The sequence below is a fragment of the Mya arenaria genome, chromosome 9 (genome assembly GCF_026914265.1).
Source record: "Mya arenaria isolate MELC-2E11 chromosome 9, ASM2691426v1".
Classification (NCBI taxonomy): domain Eukaryota; kingdom Metazoa; phylum Mollusca; class Bivalvia; order Myida; family Myidae; genus Mya; species Mya arenaria.
Window position 1 is genome coordinate 5,595,619 of NC_069130.1, and position 15,945 is coordinate 5,611,563.

The 15,945-nt window shown below is 36.5% G+C and overlaps 1 protein-coding gene across 6 annotated transcripts in view; it reads right to left on the minus strand.

Annotated features, from left to right (window-relative positions):
• Nucleotides 1–15,945, minus strand: part of LOC128203252 (eukaryotic translation initiation factor 4 gamma 1-like) — a 42,346-nt gene that overhangs the window by 13,597 nt on the left and 12,804 nt on the right. For all 6 annotated transcript variants that reach the window (XM_052904571.1, XM_052904575.1, XM_052904574.1 and 3 more), the window contains 11 exons: nt 7,740–7,910; nt 7,397–7,520; nt 6,765–6,898; nt 6,263–6,397; nt 5,823–6,008; nt 5,213–5,350; nt 4,312–4,371; nt 2,497–2,643; nt 1,953–2,032; nt 1,266–1,422; nt 458–562 (listed from right to left, as the gene is read on the minus strand). In XM_052904571.1, coding sequence (XP_052760531.1) covers nt 458–562; nt 1,266–1,422; nt 1,953–2,032; nt 2,497–2,643; nt 4,312–4,371; nt 5,213–5,350; nt 5,823–6,008; nt 6,263–6,397; nt 6,765–6,898; nt 7,397–7,520; nt 7,740–7,910 — 1,437 coding nt within the window. The remainder of the gene's footprint in view (nt 1–457; nt 563–1,265; nt 1,423–1,952; nt 2,033–2,496; nt 2,644–4,311; nt 4,372–5,212; nt 5,351–5,822; nt 6,009–6,262; nt 6,398–6,764; nt 6,899–7,396; nt 7,521–7,739; nt 7,911–15,945) is intronic.

Genomic DNA, 15,945 nt, shown 5'->3' on the forward strand with positions numbered 1-15,945 from the left:
AAGACATCTGTCGTCAGTAACGAGGAATTGTCTTCATTGAATTTCAGACAGGGATAACAATCATCATTGACAGAATGATAATCAGAACTCATGTATATCATATTCAAGTTTTATAACACAGACATATTTTGAAATATTTCCAGCCATATCTGTCGTCAGTAACGAGGAATTGTCTTCATTGAATTTCAGACAGGGATAACAATCATCATTGACAGAATGGCCAACAAATACTTCAAATTCACTTTTCTTACATTTTTTTTTACAAAATAAGTGCCACAAATGGAGGTCATGCTTGCATTAGTGTTTTTTTTCCTAAGTCAATCTGTTCAAAGCCTTACATTTTTTCCACCAACAATGTTCTTTGATGACGGATATGACAGGGAGCTATACAATTAAGATTTCAGACTGGTCATTAACATTGAAAAACACAATCGATACCATCACAGGTCATACTTACTAATCTAACGTCCATCACATCTTGAAGCATAAATCTAACTCTTGAAGAGTTCTTTTTATCATTGGCTATTTTGGTCATCTGTTGGAAATACTGATCCATACGAGGCTGAAAAAAGAAGAAAAATCAGGCTTTATGTAAGAATGTTATTTTCATCATAAGGAAATAGTATTATGTAATATTTAAGTTTTTGAAATACATATTGAAACAAATTCCCTCCCCCCCAACTCCACCCTAGGCACTGTCAGCAACTATTTCAGAGGTAGGTTTGGGAAACACAAACCAGACACAATTTTTTAGGCCTGATATACAGTATGTACAAAAATATGATGGCATGTTTTTTGAAGACTTACTTCTCACTGAAGTATTCAACAATGTCAATTTTGTAAATCCTCAATATACAGAAACGCAGAAAATAAAACTAAAAAAATATTGTAGGTGACAACAGGGAGGGCAGTCCTTTAGTGTTGTATACATCAACATTATTATGTTGCAATAATAACCAGATCTTGTGCATATATACCATTAAATATAATTAAACGTAGTGATAACCATATTTTGTTCAATGAACATGAAAGATGTACCGACGATAAATCACTAAAAGCCTACATTTTAAACCTCCATGATGACAAATATCACTTTTGATCTGTTTTTTATGAGAGTACCAAAAGAATGTTTAAATCAGGTTCACTTGGATCCAATATATCCATGTTTTTTCAATACCATTGCATAATTCATTGTTTGTTTATATCGTAATAATTTAATTACAAAACCCTCTGAAACTACAATAATTTAGTGTACTGTAACCTACCTTGGCCTTGTCAGTATCCAGTTCTTTTCCTATAGTGGTTAATAATCTACACAAACACTCTAAACTCTCAGGGTCCTTAGTCCGTAGTAATTTGAACACACAATCATGCATAATATTTTCAGTCAACATTTTTAACTTGAATAGTTCTCCTATGAATCTGAAAAAGAAGAAAGGGAAGTTGTTTTGAACAAGAAGTCTTACTATACATAAAATGCTAAGAAAATTAAGCAAATTAAATAAGTGTTGAACATCAAGCAGCAGTGTCAGCCAGAATCCTTTGGAGAAATTTTAAACAGTGCAGTACATTGTAAATCTATCCTGGGACTGAAATCTCTTCTAAGATTGATGAAAAGGCCAAAGGCCCCAATTTCCCGAAAAACAGGATCAAGATAATCTGACTATTTTGGTTTACGTATTAATTGTGTTATTTTCTTCTTAGCTTAGGTTGGCTTAATGAAATGATGTACCAATGAGCGTTACTTTTAAGAAGCTCCTGGAATGCAGTTTGTTGCATTTTTGCCAAATTTTGGCCCCATTTTCAGTCAAATAAAAACACTGCATAATAATAATAATATAAATGATAAGATGCTTTGTTGCATACAACAAAATAAGCTTATTTTCTGTTCTGATCATTACCTTTAATATTTAATTTCACAATACTACATGTACAGAGTAATCCGATCTTACCTAATATTTCCTAGAGATCTCCGTTTCGCCATAGATTCTTCATATTCTAATTCTTTTTTTAATTCCGCTGCTTTACTTTCCTGTAATAGAATAAATATATCACAATAGAAATTGATCAAACATTATTGGGAATGGTTTGGGCAACTCGGGTTGTCAAAAACAATGTAAATGAATACACATACAGCTACATAACAGAGCCAAAAAAAAACCAGTTATAAAAAATTAGAAACCAAATTTCCCAACCTCTCAGCAGACAAGTACAAAACCCAGTCAAGTGTATTTTTCATTCCTTTTAATAATAATTGAGTCACATTTTTTAAAGTTATTTTGACCAAAGATACACTTTTTGCCAAAACAAGATATACAAATTTGATTACAATTTGATTCTTTTTTCACTTTGCTAACACCAGTATTTTTTCCAGTCACACCTTAGGACTTGTGGTCAAAATGCTTGGAATTCAACTTCACCACTAAACATGTTACTGATCAGTGTAAATGAACTTTGGCTAAAGCTAATCTCCTATGGTCATCCAAATAGACTTACATCTTCACATTTAGCGATTTCCTCACGTCTGGTGACAAAGATGGCCTCCGAAGATTTGTCTTTCTCAAATTCTCTTTGACATCTCGTCAACAACACGGCTCGAAAGTTCACCATCTCGCCTGGCTTGGTTTCTGACTGGACTTTAAACTGAAATTGGATAAGATTTGGAGCATTATACAGTCATTAAAACTGACAGACACTTTTGGATCAAAAAAGCCTAATTTCTTATACTATTGCTTGGCATTACATATTTGAACAAGCCATGCTCTATAAAAACCAGAATTTAAGCAAGCCCAGAGGACATTTCACCAGCGCAGGGCTTGCGTATAACACATGTATATCATACAACAGACATATTTTGAAATATTTCTAGCCATATCTGTCGTCAGTAACTAGGAATTGTCTTCATTGTATGTCAGACAGGGATAACAATCATCATTGACAGAATTATAATCTGAACACATGTATATCATACAACAGACATATTTTGAAATATTTCCAGCCATATCTGTCTTCAGTAACGAGGAATTGTCTTCATTGTATGTCAGACAGGGATAACAATCATCATTGACAGAATTATTATCTGAACACATGTATATCATACAACAGACATATTTTGAAATATTTCCAGCCATATCTGTCTTCAGTAACGAGGAATTGTCTTCATTGTATGTCAGACAGGGATAACAATCATCATTGACAGAATTATTATCTGAACAAATGTATATCATACAACAGACATATTTTGAAATATTTCCAGCGATATCTGTCGTCAGTAACGAGGAATTGTCTTCATTGTATGTCAGACAGGGATAACAATCATCATTGACAGAATTATTATCTGAACAAATGTATATCATATAACAGACATATTTTGAAATATTTCCAGCGATATCTGTCGTCAGTAACGAGGAATTGTCTTCATTGTATGTCAGACAGGGATAACAATCATCATTGACAGAATTATAATCTGAACACATGTATATCATATAACAGACATATTTTGAAATATTTCCAGCCATATCTGTCGTCAGTAACGAGGAATTGTCTTCATTGTATGTCAGACAGGGATAACAATCATCATTGACAGAATTATAATCTAAACACATGTATATCATATAACAGACATATTTTGAAATATTTCCTGCCATATCTGTCGTCAGTAACGAGGAATTGTCTTCATTGTATGTCAGACAGGGATAACAATCATCATTGACAGAATTATAATCTAAACACATGTATATCATACAACAGACATATTTTGAAATATTTCCAGCCATATCTGTCGTCAGTAACGAGGAATTGTCTTCATTGTATTTCAGACAGGGATAACAATCATCATTGACAGAATTATAATCTAAACACATGTATATCATACAACAGACATATTTTGAAATATTTCCAGCCATATCTGTCGTCAGTAATGAGGAATTGTCTTCATTGTATGTCAGACAGGGATAACAATCATCATTGACAGAATTATAATCTGAACACATGTATATCATATAACAGACATATTTTGAAATATTTCCAGCCATATCTGTCGTCAGAATTGTCTTCATTGTTTTTCAGACAGGGATAACAATCATTGACAAAATGGCCAACAAACATTTCACTTCCTAGCCTTTCCAGTCTTTTCAATATCAAAGCTCCACATTATTCAAATTTTACACAGTTGTGAAAGGACAATTGATATCAAAACATCTAAAATTACGCAAACCATTTTCAACATTCATAGTTTGTAATAAGAACTGATTTCCCTCCTAGACAAGTGGTATTAGTCAATGCTTGTATTTCCAAATCTGCAATGCTTACCATTGAAAGACATCTACACATGTTGGCGTAGGCCACACTGAAGTTGGGTTCACTGATTGCCTGTAAGTAGAACATAACAAGATTATTTCACTGATATTAAAATCATTGCCTTTCCACACTGGCAAAATTAGTGACACAACTTTGCAAATTGCTTTAATATTCAGGGGTTCTAAATTCTGATGATAATTATAATTCCTGTAAAATAGCTTGGGTGCGGATGGGTGGGTGTTGCTGTTTGAGTATGAGGAATTCATGCCCAACGCAAGGTAAAGGGGCTTTGTTCCCTTTTGACATTTTCCAAAGTAATTTACATTCATATCAAGGTACTTCCTATTGTTTTTGATGCAAATGTTGGAGCAAAAAACCATCCTTACAACTGTACAATTGTCAGAAGTTAAAAAATCTCAATACTGATTTTAGATTAATTCCCGATTTCAGGACCCCCAATTATTGTCATGTCTGTATTGCAGGCAATTTGCAGGTAACAAGCAACCATAAAAGTAATCAAGACGGAACACTTGACGCCTAAATAGAACCTAAGCATGAAAATTAACAGAATTTAAACCTAAATTTAAATAATCTCATATAAATAAGAACAGTGTCTGATGATTTAAGGTCAAATTCTAATAGGTACTGGTAAAATTCAATAGCTTTAATCCCAAAGATTGATTCATCCTGAGAACTGATCAGTTGTGCACACAACCATTAGAGGTGTAATCTGGGAAGTCATGTGACAATATTGTGCAACACGCAAACCTTTCTCAAATACTAGAGACCGTTAAAAAATTCAATAGCTTTAATCCCAAAAAAAGATTCATCCCGGGAATGGATCAGTTGGCGCAGACAACTGTCGGAAGGGTTATCTGGGAAGTCATGTGACAATATTGTTAAGCAAGCTAACCTTCTCAAAGACGAGATCGATGACCCCCTTCAGCTTATCCTCGGTGTCGATCTTGAGGGCCTGCATCTGAGACACAAGTACCTGGAACTTCTGGGGCGTCAGTTTGTTCAGGATACTTCTGGTCTTCTTGTATAGGTCCTGAAATGTGGTGAAATTGGGGTTTATTAATAGTGGTGTGTAACAGCAAGCATTTTACAATGTTAATGTTCTAGGAGGCTTGTAATGACTTGATATCCCTTATACTAGGCAAAGGTTTAAGGCGTGTGTTGTAAAATTTTGACGTTAAAAAATACAATAGAAGAAAATCCAACATGTTATCTATAATAGAAACTTCTTGTAACACAGACATACTTATAATTGTTATAGTTATCTGTCGTCAGTAACGAGGAATTGTCTTCACATTATGTCAGACAGGGATAACAATCATCATAGACAGATAACTACCACAGCAATATTAACATCAAAACATGAATAAGCTACATCCATCCTAATCCATACTGTTCTCCTAACTTGCCAGGTATAAACTCTGGCAAACTTGTCTATTCTGTAAACTCTGGACTGTCAATGCAAGGGCTATGGCAAACTTGTCTATTCTGATGGCTTTCATTACCTCTGTGGCAGCGTCACTCTCCTCTTCGGTTTCCTTCTTGGAGCCCGGTTCGAGGCGACCCGGTTTCCATGCCGCCTTTGCTTTGTGGAGCTCAACCTCTGTCTTGCTAATGGACAAATTGATCTGGCGAGGTCCTGGTCCAGATTTGTTTTTCTGAGTGCTAGGCTGGCGTGGCATGCCACGTGACTTGAATAGAATACAAAATCATGTTCATACATAAAATCTACATTACAACAAAAATGACCTTTAGTGTTATTGTGTGCCAGAACATGAGTAGACATGGATACATTCCTTACAATAAATACAAAGATACCATAACAAGTTGGCTTGTAATGAAGTGTTGTGTATTTTTTAAGAAAATCTGGCCAGTCCCAATATCTTCAAAAACACCACTTGTCTTGGCCCTGCCTTCTTGTTTTAGATATTTCCATCAAACTCACCCCTCTTCCGCCACCTACACCGCCACCTCCACCTCCTGGCCCGCCTTGCCACACATAGTTGGGCGTAAAGTCAAAGTCTGACTTCCCTCCGCCACCTTGCATCTCTCGGCTGAACTGACGGCCAGCTCCGATTGGCTGAAAACAAAAGAATTGGAATTATGCAACAGTTTTGATGGCATATTTAATATTTAATATGGCAGTATTGTACAAACTCGTCAGAAAATTGTGCTAGAAACAATAAAATATGCTAGTGACTTTCAATATAAGCTTATCTCGGCAGACAAGTTCTGATGCTATCTTTATAAATTCAAATGGCATTATTGTACGAACTTGTTAGAAAATTGTGCCCAAAACAATACAATTTGCAAGACATGGTATTGACTTCCACTATTTATAAGCTATTTTTGCAGACAGACAAGTTCCCCCCCCCCCCCATCTTTATCTACTTCCATTTGTATATGGCTAAACTATATCCAATTGTTCTCTGGGTCTTGAGACAAACCTTGTCCAGCACAATGTCTGGTATATCTGGGAGTCCGGCTGGTTTCGTGGTGGCCTGGCTTTCAAACTGGAACTGTAGTAGGAACTCACGGTCATAATGCTTCTTACCCTCCAGGTTCAGCGGGCTCCACTGGTCTGGAATATGGATGACAAGAATGCATTTATATTTATAATGAAACAAGTATTTGGATGGTATTCTTTATACAAATATAGAGATCCTTTGGAAGCATCAAAATGCACCCAACAAGTCAACATAGCAGTCCTAGTTTAATTGAGACTGTTGAATGACAGCATTGATTAAGTGAAACCAGGGATGTGAATGACCTAGCAGCTAAAGGACATTTAAGTGATGGGTTCTGGGGTTGCTTTGGGCCCCTAATGGGGATCAAAGGAGGTGAACCACTGACACAGAAGCAAAACTGGCCTTTCGATACCCCCTTATGAGGGCTTTAAACAATATGAAGCCAACTTAAACGTCAATACTAACATCAAATACAAAAACAACCCTTTGATCCAAAGAAATCTGCGAACAAAAACATCCCTGGTCTACAACCTCCCAACACAGAACAAAGTAGAGATATTTCAATTTTTTTTTATCCACATCTTATTAACATTGTGTGTTGTGATGCCTACCTTCGCTGTACTTGTATCTTAGTGCCATTGAGTCCTCTTCCTCTTCATCGTCCACAATTTCGCCTTCTTCTAACTCCTCCTCCTCCTGGTTGACAACAGCCACATCTTCAATTTTGATTTCCACCTGAAAAATGCCAATTAAATATTCTTAGCCAGAACTTGCTGGAAATAACTAAGGACCACCATTTTGTATTACTGTTAACAAATCCTGCTGTGTTTCACTACATGCAAAGGATAACCTCAACCAAATGTGTGTTTAGTACAGAGAGTTCATGATATTTTTTTAAGAATTAAACTGAAAATAACAATGCTCAATCCTCTTCTACATGTAGAGAACACTGACCTGGGGCGTGACATCCTCTGTTACTGGAGTAATGGTTAATTCGGGCGTGGTTTCCTTGGTTTCAACCGGCTCAGGTTCCTCAGTAGCTGGGGGCGACGGTGTCCGTTTGACTTCTTCTGGCGGGGTTTCTGGTGGCGTAGCCTCAGATTTCACCTCTACCACTGGTTCTTGCTGTAAAAGAAAATATCACAATTTACAAAAAAATCACAATTTACAAAAAAACATCTTTTTCACAAGTTCAATTTCTGTTTACACTATAGATTGCTTTCAATTTGTTAAGTCCTTCTTTCTGAGACCAAGATGATATTAGAGGTTTCAGATTCTTTTATTCTTTACACAATCAATTACAAAACTTGCATATTATGTATTATACCATTCACACCAGGTTTCATTATACAATGACAAATTTGACAAACAGCTGATACATGTCTCATTATCGCCAACGTAAGCTTATGTGTAAGTCTGCCAAATCTTCTCTGTTCAGTATTACTCATTCTTATCAATCTATAGTTTCACACAAAATTTCACAAAGCAATATACTGTATTCAGCATATTTTGGTACAATTTCAAATTACAACTATCAACTTCCCAACAAAAGAACTTCTCTTAACTCAAATTTCGTGAATCAGATGTGTCAGCTGTCAGCAGTGCAAATAATTTCTAAGAATGTCAAGGACACCATGACCTTGACCCCAAAAATCAAGAGGGGTCATTTTCTGATCATGACCAATGTGCACACAAAGTTTAAAGACTCAACACCAGACAATGTACAACCCCCGTGTCTGCCATTTTCTTTATTAACAAGAGCACCGCGAAACGGAGCATTATACGCCCGAAGAAGATTCGGCTTGAGGTCTTTAATAAACATTTAGGTTATGCTAGTATACTGCTTACTAGGTGTGAAGTGTTTACAACAAAGGCTTAAACTTCCAATATTGAAACTTTAATGACACTTAAGTTAGCAGTGCTAATAAAAACCTTTTGCAAAAAGTTGTGGCCTGGACACGGAATTGCTAACGCCCCCCAGTGAAATTAGCCTTTGAGGTACAGACCTGGAAAGCATGCTTGACAAATCCTTTTAATGTAGAGATGATTTGTATAAAGTTATTTGAAAATTGCTTTAGTAGTAACCCAGTTATGGCCTGGACATGGAATTGCTAACGTCCCCCCCCCATGGTGATTCTAGTGTTTGAGGTATGGACCTGGAAATTGCGCGCGACACATCCTTTTAATGTAATGATGCTTTGTATAAAGTTATTTGAAAATGACTTTATTAGTGGCCAAGTTGTGGCCCGGACACGGATTTGCTAACGCACCCCCATGGTGATTCTAGTGTTTGAGGTATGGACCTGGAAATTGCGCGCGACACATCCTTTTAATGTAGTCATGATTTGTATAGTTATTTGAAAATCGCTTTATTAGTTACCAAGTTATGGCCTGGACACGGAAATATTAACGGACGGACAGACGATGGAGGCCATAACATAATACGACCCTCCGGGCGTATAAAATGCAACACAAAAATGAAAACAAAATATCTGTGTGTTTTCACTATATTAGGAATGAGGCACGGGGCCTTTCTTATTTCGAAAAAATGTGTCATTTTGAAAACTTTTTACCCTGAACTGACGAAGAAAATGCGAAAAGAATAAGGTTCATTTAAGAATATACAAAAAAGTTTGGGGCTCAAGAACATTATTTCTAAATTTCACTTTTCTGTAATAGATACGTTTAAGCATTTGAAATTCGGCCAAAATTCGCCTGAAAACTATTAAGTAAAACTCACCGTAGATTGTAGTGAAGATGACAATGAAGACAGATTAAACTACTGTGCATTTCCTATTAAGCTGTTCCTAGAATTACTGCATAGAACATTTAAAACCTAGTTGTTTTTTGTATAGTTTATGAGAATATGACATACTCCAACACACATCAAATTTTAGACATGTAAATGAACCAACCCAAGCTTTGCATTAGCAGTTTTCCACAAGCCCTGCTCTATAAAATCAAAAACATATGCAATACTGGCACAACGCTCAGGCATGAAGTTATTTTTACCACCGCGTCACCATTCATTTAATTTAGCTTAGATCATGAAAAATGGTGAAGGGGCAGTTTCTACCGGTTGCCTTCTTAAATCTTCATATCATGTCACTCAGAACCTTTTTTTGCTTTTAGCACTTGTTACTTCATATCACACTTGCCAAAACAAGTTAATGTTTGTCGAAATCAGCAGAAACAATGGTTCAACATGTTTAAGATCCGTGTAACATCCAGAGAAAACCACTAGCACAAAACATTTGCGGTCTTCATTTCATATCAACAACAAGGAAACTTGCAAGCTGATTCACACAAAGACCAAGACTACACCATGCCCGAGACACAAGTGAAATATTGGAATGAACAGCAATATGTATAAAAAGCTTAAGAAAGAATACAGGTAAGTTTGTCTACAAATCTATTAAGCTCCTCCTGCCTGTACACTGAAATAGGTGTAAAATACTGGCAACAGCTAATGCATGATATCAAGGTGAAGGTCGGGAACTTGTCCAGATAGGTTTGTCAGTAAGTCATCACCTTAATGCAAGAATTATTGTGTGGTTGGTTACCTTGGGTTTAATGCCAGTCATTCAAGTCTGTTTGGTAGACTTATGTATTTTAGAACCAAGAATATTTATCTGCACAAATAACCTTTAAAACAATACATCCTGCTGATAAATATGTTTCAGAAAAATGGAGGAGTATAGGGCTTGGGATGCACTCCATAATAAATGACTGTTGCGCTTGCATTATTTGCTATGAGGGTGTGTTTTTATTTCCATGGCATACACAATTGTCTGTATGTAAATGTGATACACAATTGCTGGTATTTTAAATGTGTGTTGAGGTACATAAACCAATGTCAGTGTGTTGAGGTACATACACCATTGTCAGCGTGTTTAGGTACATACACCATTGTCAGTGTGTTGAGGTGCATACACCATTGTCAGTGTGTTGAGGTGCATACACCATTGTCAGTGTGTTGAGGTGCATACACCATTGTCAGTGTGTTGAGGTGCATACGCCATTGTCAGTGTGTTGAGGTGCATACACCATTGTCAGTGTGTTGAGGTGCATACACCATTGTCAGTGTGTTGAGGTGCATACACCATTGTCAGTGTGTTGAGGTACATACACCATTGTCTGTGTATTGAGGTAGAGGTACATACACCATTGTCTGTGTGTTGAAGTACATACACCATTGTCTGTGTATTGAGATAGAGGTACATACACCATTGTCAGTGTTGAAGTACATACACCATTGTCTGTGTATTGAGGTAGAGGTGCATACACCATTGTCTGTGTGTTGAAGTACATACACCATTGTCTGTGTGTTGAGGTACATACACCATTGTCTGTGTGTTGAGGTACATACACCATTGTCTGTGTGTTGAGGTACATACACCATTGTCTGTGTGTTGAGGTACATACACCATTGTCTGTGTGTTGAGGTACATAAACCATTGTCTGTGTGTTGAGGTACATAAACCATTGTCTGTGTATTGAGGTACATACAACATTGTCTGTGTATTAAGGTACATACACCATTGTCAGTGTGTCGAGGTGTATACACCATTGTCAGTGTGTCGAGGTGTATACACCATTGTTTGTGTGTTGAGGTGCATACACCATTGTCTGTGTGTTGAGGTGCATACACCATTGTCTGTGTGTTGAGGTGCTTACACCATTGTCTGTGTGTTGAGGTGCATACACCATTATCAGTGTGTCGAGGTGCATACACCATTCTCAGTGTGTTGAGGTGCATACACCATTGTCAGTGTGTCGAGGTGCATACACCATTGTCAGTGTGTTGAGGTGCATACACCATTGTCTGTGTGTTGAGGTACATAAACCATTGTCTGTGTGTTGAGGTACATAAACCATTGTCTGTGTGGAGATGTGGGTTAAGAGCATACACCAATGTCAATGTGTTGAGGTGCATACACCAATGTCAGTGTGTCGAGGTGCATACACCATTGTCAGTGTGTCGAGGTGCATACACCAGTCTGTGTGTCGAGGTGCATACACCATTGTCAGTGTGTCGAGGTGTATACACCATTGTTTGTGTGTTGAGGTACATACACCATTGTCAGTGTGTCGAGGTGCATACACCAGTCTGTTTGTAGAGGTGCATACACCATTGTCAGTGTGTCGAGGTGTATACACCATTGTTTGTGTGTTGAGGTACATACACCATTGTCTGTGTGTTGAGGTACATACACCATTGTCAGTGTGTTGAGGTGCATACACCATTGTCAGTGTGTCGAGGTGTATACACCATTGTCTGTGTGTTGAGGTACATACACCATTGTCAGTGTGTTGAGGTACATACACCATTGTCAGTGTGTTGAGGTACATACACCATTGTCTGTGTATTGAGGTAGAGGTACATACACCATTGTCAGTGTGTTGAGGTACATACACCATTGTCAGTGTGTCGAGGTACATACACCATTGTCTGTGTGTTGAGGTACATACACCATTGTCAGTGTGTTGAGGTACATACACCATTGTCTGTGTGTTGAGGTAACTACACCATTGTCTGTGTGTTGAGGTACATACACCATTGTCTGTGTGTTGAGGTACATACACCATTGTCAGTGTGTCGAGGTGCATACACCATTGTCAGTATGTCGAGGTGTATACACCATTGTCTGTGTGTTGAGGTACATACACCATTGTCAGTGTGTTGAGGTGCATACAGCATTGTGTTGGTTGAGGTGCATCCATTATTGCACGGCCCATCAGGGCTGGGCATTTAGTAGTGGCTTAAGAATGTGCCATGGATTCGGATTTGACCATTTACTTCCTTTTGAGTCATATTTTTCTGTGAAATTGCGTTCTTCACTCGAAAAGTAAAATTCTCAATAAAAACATAATTATTGTTATGTATAGAGATGCGTAATCCATTGTTTTTATGTAGATGTTTTACTTGCATTAACTGCTTTTAATGGCAAAATAATCAGGCAAGCATGAATGTTAAAAACTTGTTTATAATTTAACAGGTTTAACAAATGTCATAATCAACTATTTACACATAGTTTACTGTTAATCAGTTAAGTTTTAAGTTTAAATTTCACAGAAAAAAGCGGACAACTTTAATAAGATAATTTTCAGGATTTTACTGCACATGCTGCAACGCAGTGTTTAGACTTGCGGAGGCTGAATAACAATTATCTTTTCACGCATTACTCATGGGAATTGCATCTGTATGCAAAAAACATGTAGCAAAGTGGGAAGCTAATCTCGAATTCATGGAGCTAACAGACTGCCTTGAACAATTAAATTATCGGTAAAACACACAATTAGTTGTAATTCTTGAACTGTGCACAAGTTGACGTTGTTAATGCCATCATCGTTAACTTATAATATTAAAATATTTTGTGCACTGAAAGTTTAATGGATACACTTATGATCAGTCTGTCGTATTTTTAACAAGATTTGAGCCATCTCTTTACCTTATTTATTTTAACAGAGTTCTGAACAATAGACCTCTTGCTGTTGATAAGTGATTAAAGTTTCAATAACTTGCTTATAATTTAATATATCGAGTCCTAGCCTGAACAATTTTAGATTAAAAAAACAACATGAGGGGAAATAACGTTGCAACACAGCCACCCAGACTTATACTTTTTACAAGGTGCACAACTTCACATTGCCATCTATCTATGTTCAATAAAAAATAAGGGGTGAAAGCGAAATGGTTCTATCTTCTACTTTACTTAATGTCACTTAGAACCTTTTCACATTCACCCCTCAATTATTCCTTTAAGTAGTTTCAAAGTTCTACTCTGGACTAAAATTGGTTGAATAATAATAAGAATGCTGACCAATACTTCAGTCGATTGGAGACAAAATTCTGGACATTTAATGAAATAATCTTACCTAGCCGCCATACAAATAAATCAATTCTTTTACAAATATTTCATACTTTAAAAGTTCACACAGTCCAGTTACTTCAACACAGGTCTGTCTGGCATGCAGACAAGGTTTAACTTTCAGATTAGCTGAGCAAACATTTCTCATAGCAAGGACATTTCCCACAGCCGGCTTTTTCTACTTCTTACAAACTTGTGTGATAAGAGACATCAGGGATTGACTGATCAAGTACACTTTAAGCACTCACATGTACATTGTAAAATGTGGCAATGCTTTTTATAGGGAGTCTTAATGAAAGGTTCTGTCCTCCCTCGACCCTGATCAAGTATGATAGGTTGTTATGTCAGAGGTGGTCAAAGTAATCCATTCGATTATACAACCATGTGCTGTTATTTATTGAAGAAACATAATCCCTTCTTTGCTCAATTGATAGGTTAAATGACAATTGGGCAATTGTTGACATAGTTTGTCTAACATTAAAATGTTTCATTAAAATATTATTTTAAACTATAGTCTAAATGCTGTGGAATGTTGTCCACCATAATCATTCACAGAAAGTATCAATCATACCTTTAGTTTCATCTTATAAATCACACAACATCCTTCAAAGCTGTCAAGTTGCTTATGATCTCCACTATGAAACCACTCTTATTCTTTTAAACAACCAACATCTTTCAGCAATTAATGCAAGGTTATCTGATGGCATGAAATCTGATTAAACACACAGATACATATCTCCATTCCAACATGTCTACTTCAAGGCCCCAAATGCCACTTCCCTAATTACTGCCAATACATAACTCAATATGAAGAATAAATCCTAAATAGAAGATATAAGCAAGAAATGAAAGTGTTGATGTATAATCTATATCTACAATGAAATTTACATAAGCTTGCTTGAACCAGAACAGTCAACAGCTGTTATGGACCAATAGCTGTCCAATATTTGGGTCAGTGTATATTAAAGTGCATCCGTCCAACCAGAATTTAATCCAATTCTTCAAACTCCAATAACTTATTTAAACATTCACCAAAGTTCCAATTTAATCAGCCTTTTATTTGCACATGATCAATATCAAAAACTTTGGAAATATTATATTCACCACATAATTAATGAAAACATTGTCAACAATGAACCACACATCAACATTTAAAGCCATACCATCAAATGATCAGAGATTTTGAAATAATCATTTACCACGATCTCAGTACACACTGATGCATAACATTTGAGTGTTATACAATTAAACATAAATGCAGCATGCCACATACCTTGAATTCTCAACTGGCTTAAAAATCACCATAGATCCTTATTAAACCTCCAAATGAATAAAAATTTACAGCACAACTAATCCATGTAGACAAATATCACCCTGAGTGAAGAACATTGGTTGTGTAAGCAGACACAAGTGATAGAGCAGGTTCATTTTGGGACAGGGGTTATTTATGTAGCAGGATATACACTACAATAGACTGGTCACAGGCAGAGGGCTATACAGTACACACACTCTGGAAAAAATTAAGATTTGTTTCATATTTTGTAACTTATACAGACTATCATTGCTATCATAGACGGATATTTGAAAGTGATAGCTAATTCAGTTCTCAATCTAACCACAGCTGAATGTTTTTTTTTACTCAAAAATTTTACACCTTAAAGACTGATTTTCACTGACAAATTGGCCCAATCCCTGTACTGGTAAAATGATTGCTGATCTTGATAAGAATCTGAATATAGAACCTTGTTACATTTTGTTTACCCTAAAGTGTAATGAAAGAATTCAGTCTTGTTTCTACAAGTCAGATTTTGCAGGCTTAACAAAGTCACAATTTTCATGTACTTGTATTCAGTTGTTAGCTAGCCAGTGGATGAAACATGCACACCAAAGATGGCATTTTACTTAGTCAAATGGACTGGCTGATTAAAGTTCTGATCTTGATTACGGAATATTTAGATCACGTTACGTGCTTTCTCAAAAATATATATGATTCTACTTGAAATTAAGCACAATACAGATGCCATACATCATGTGTTGCGTTCTCCTAAACACTATAACCTCCCACCACCCATCCAGGCCAGACAACCCAGGTTACCAGTCAATGGAAAATATTTTGGCAGTTTATGCTCCCAACAGTAAGTCAACATGCAGAAATACACTTCTCTCTGCTCCCCATACAACAAAACTAGCTATATTACTTATCCAGATAAAATAATGGCAAGCCAAAAATCTATCAATGCAACACACTGTACATTTTAAAACGTCAACTAGAGCTTTAATAAGCACAT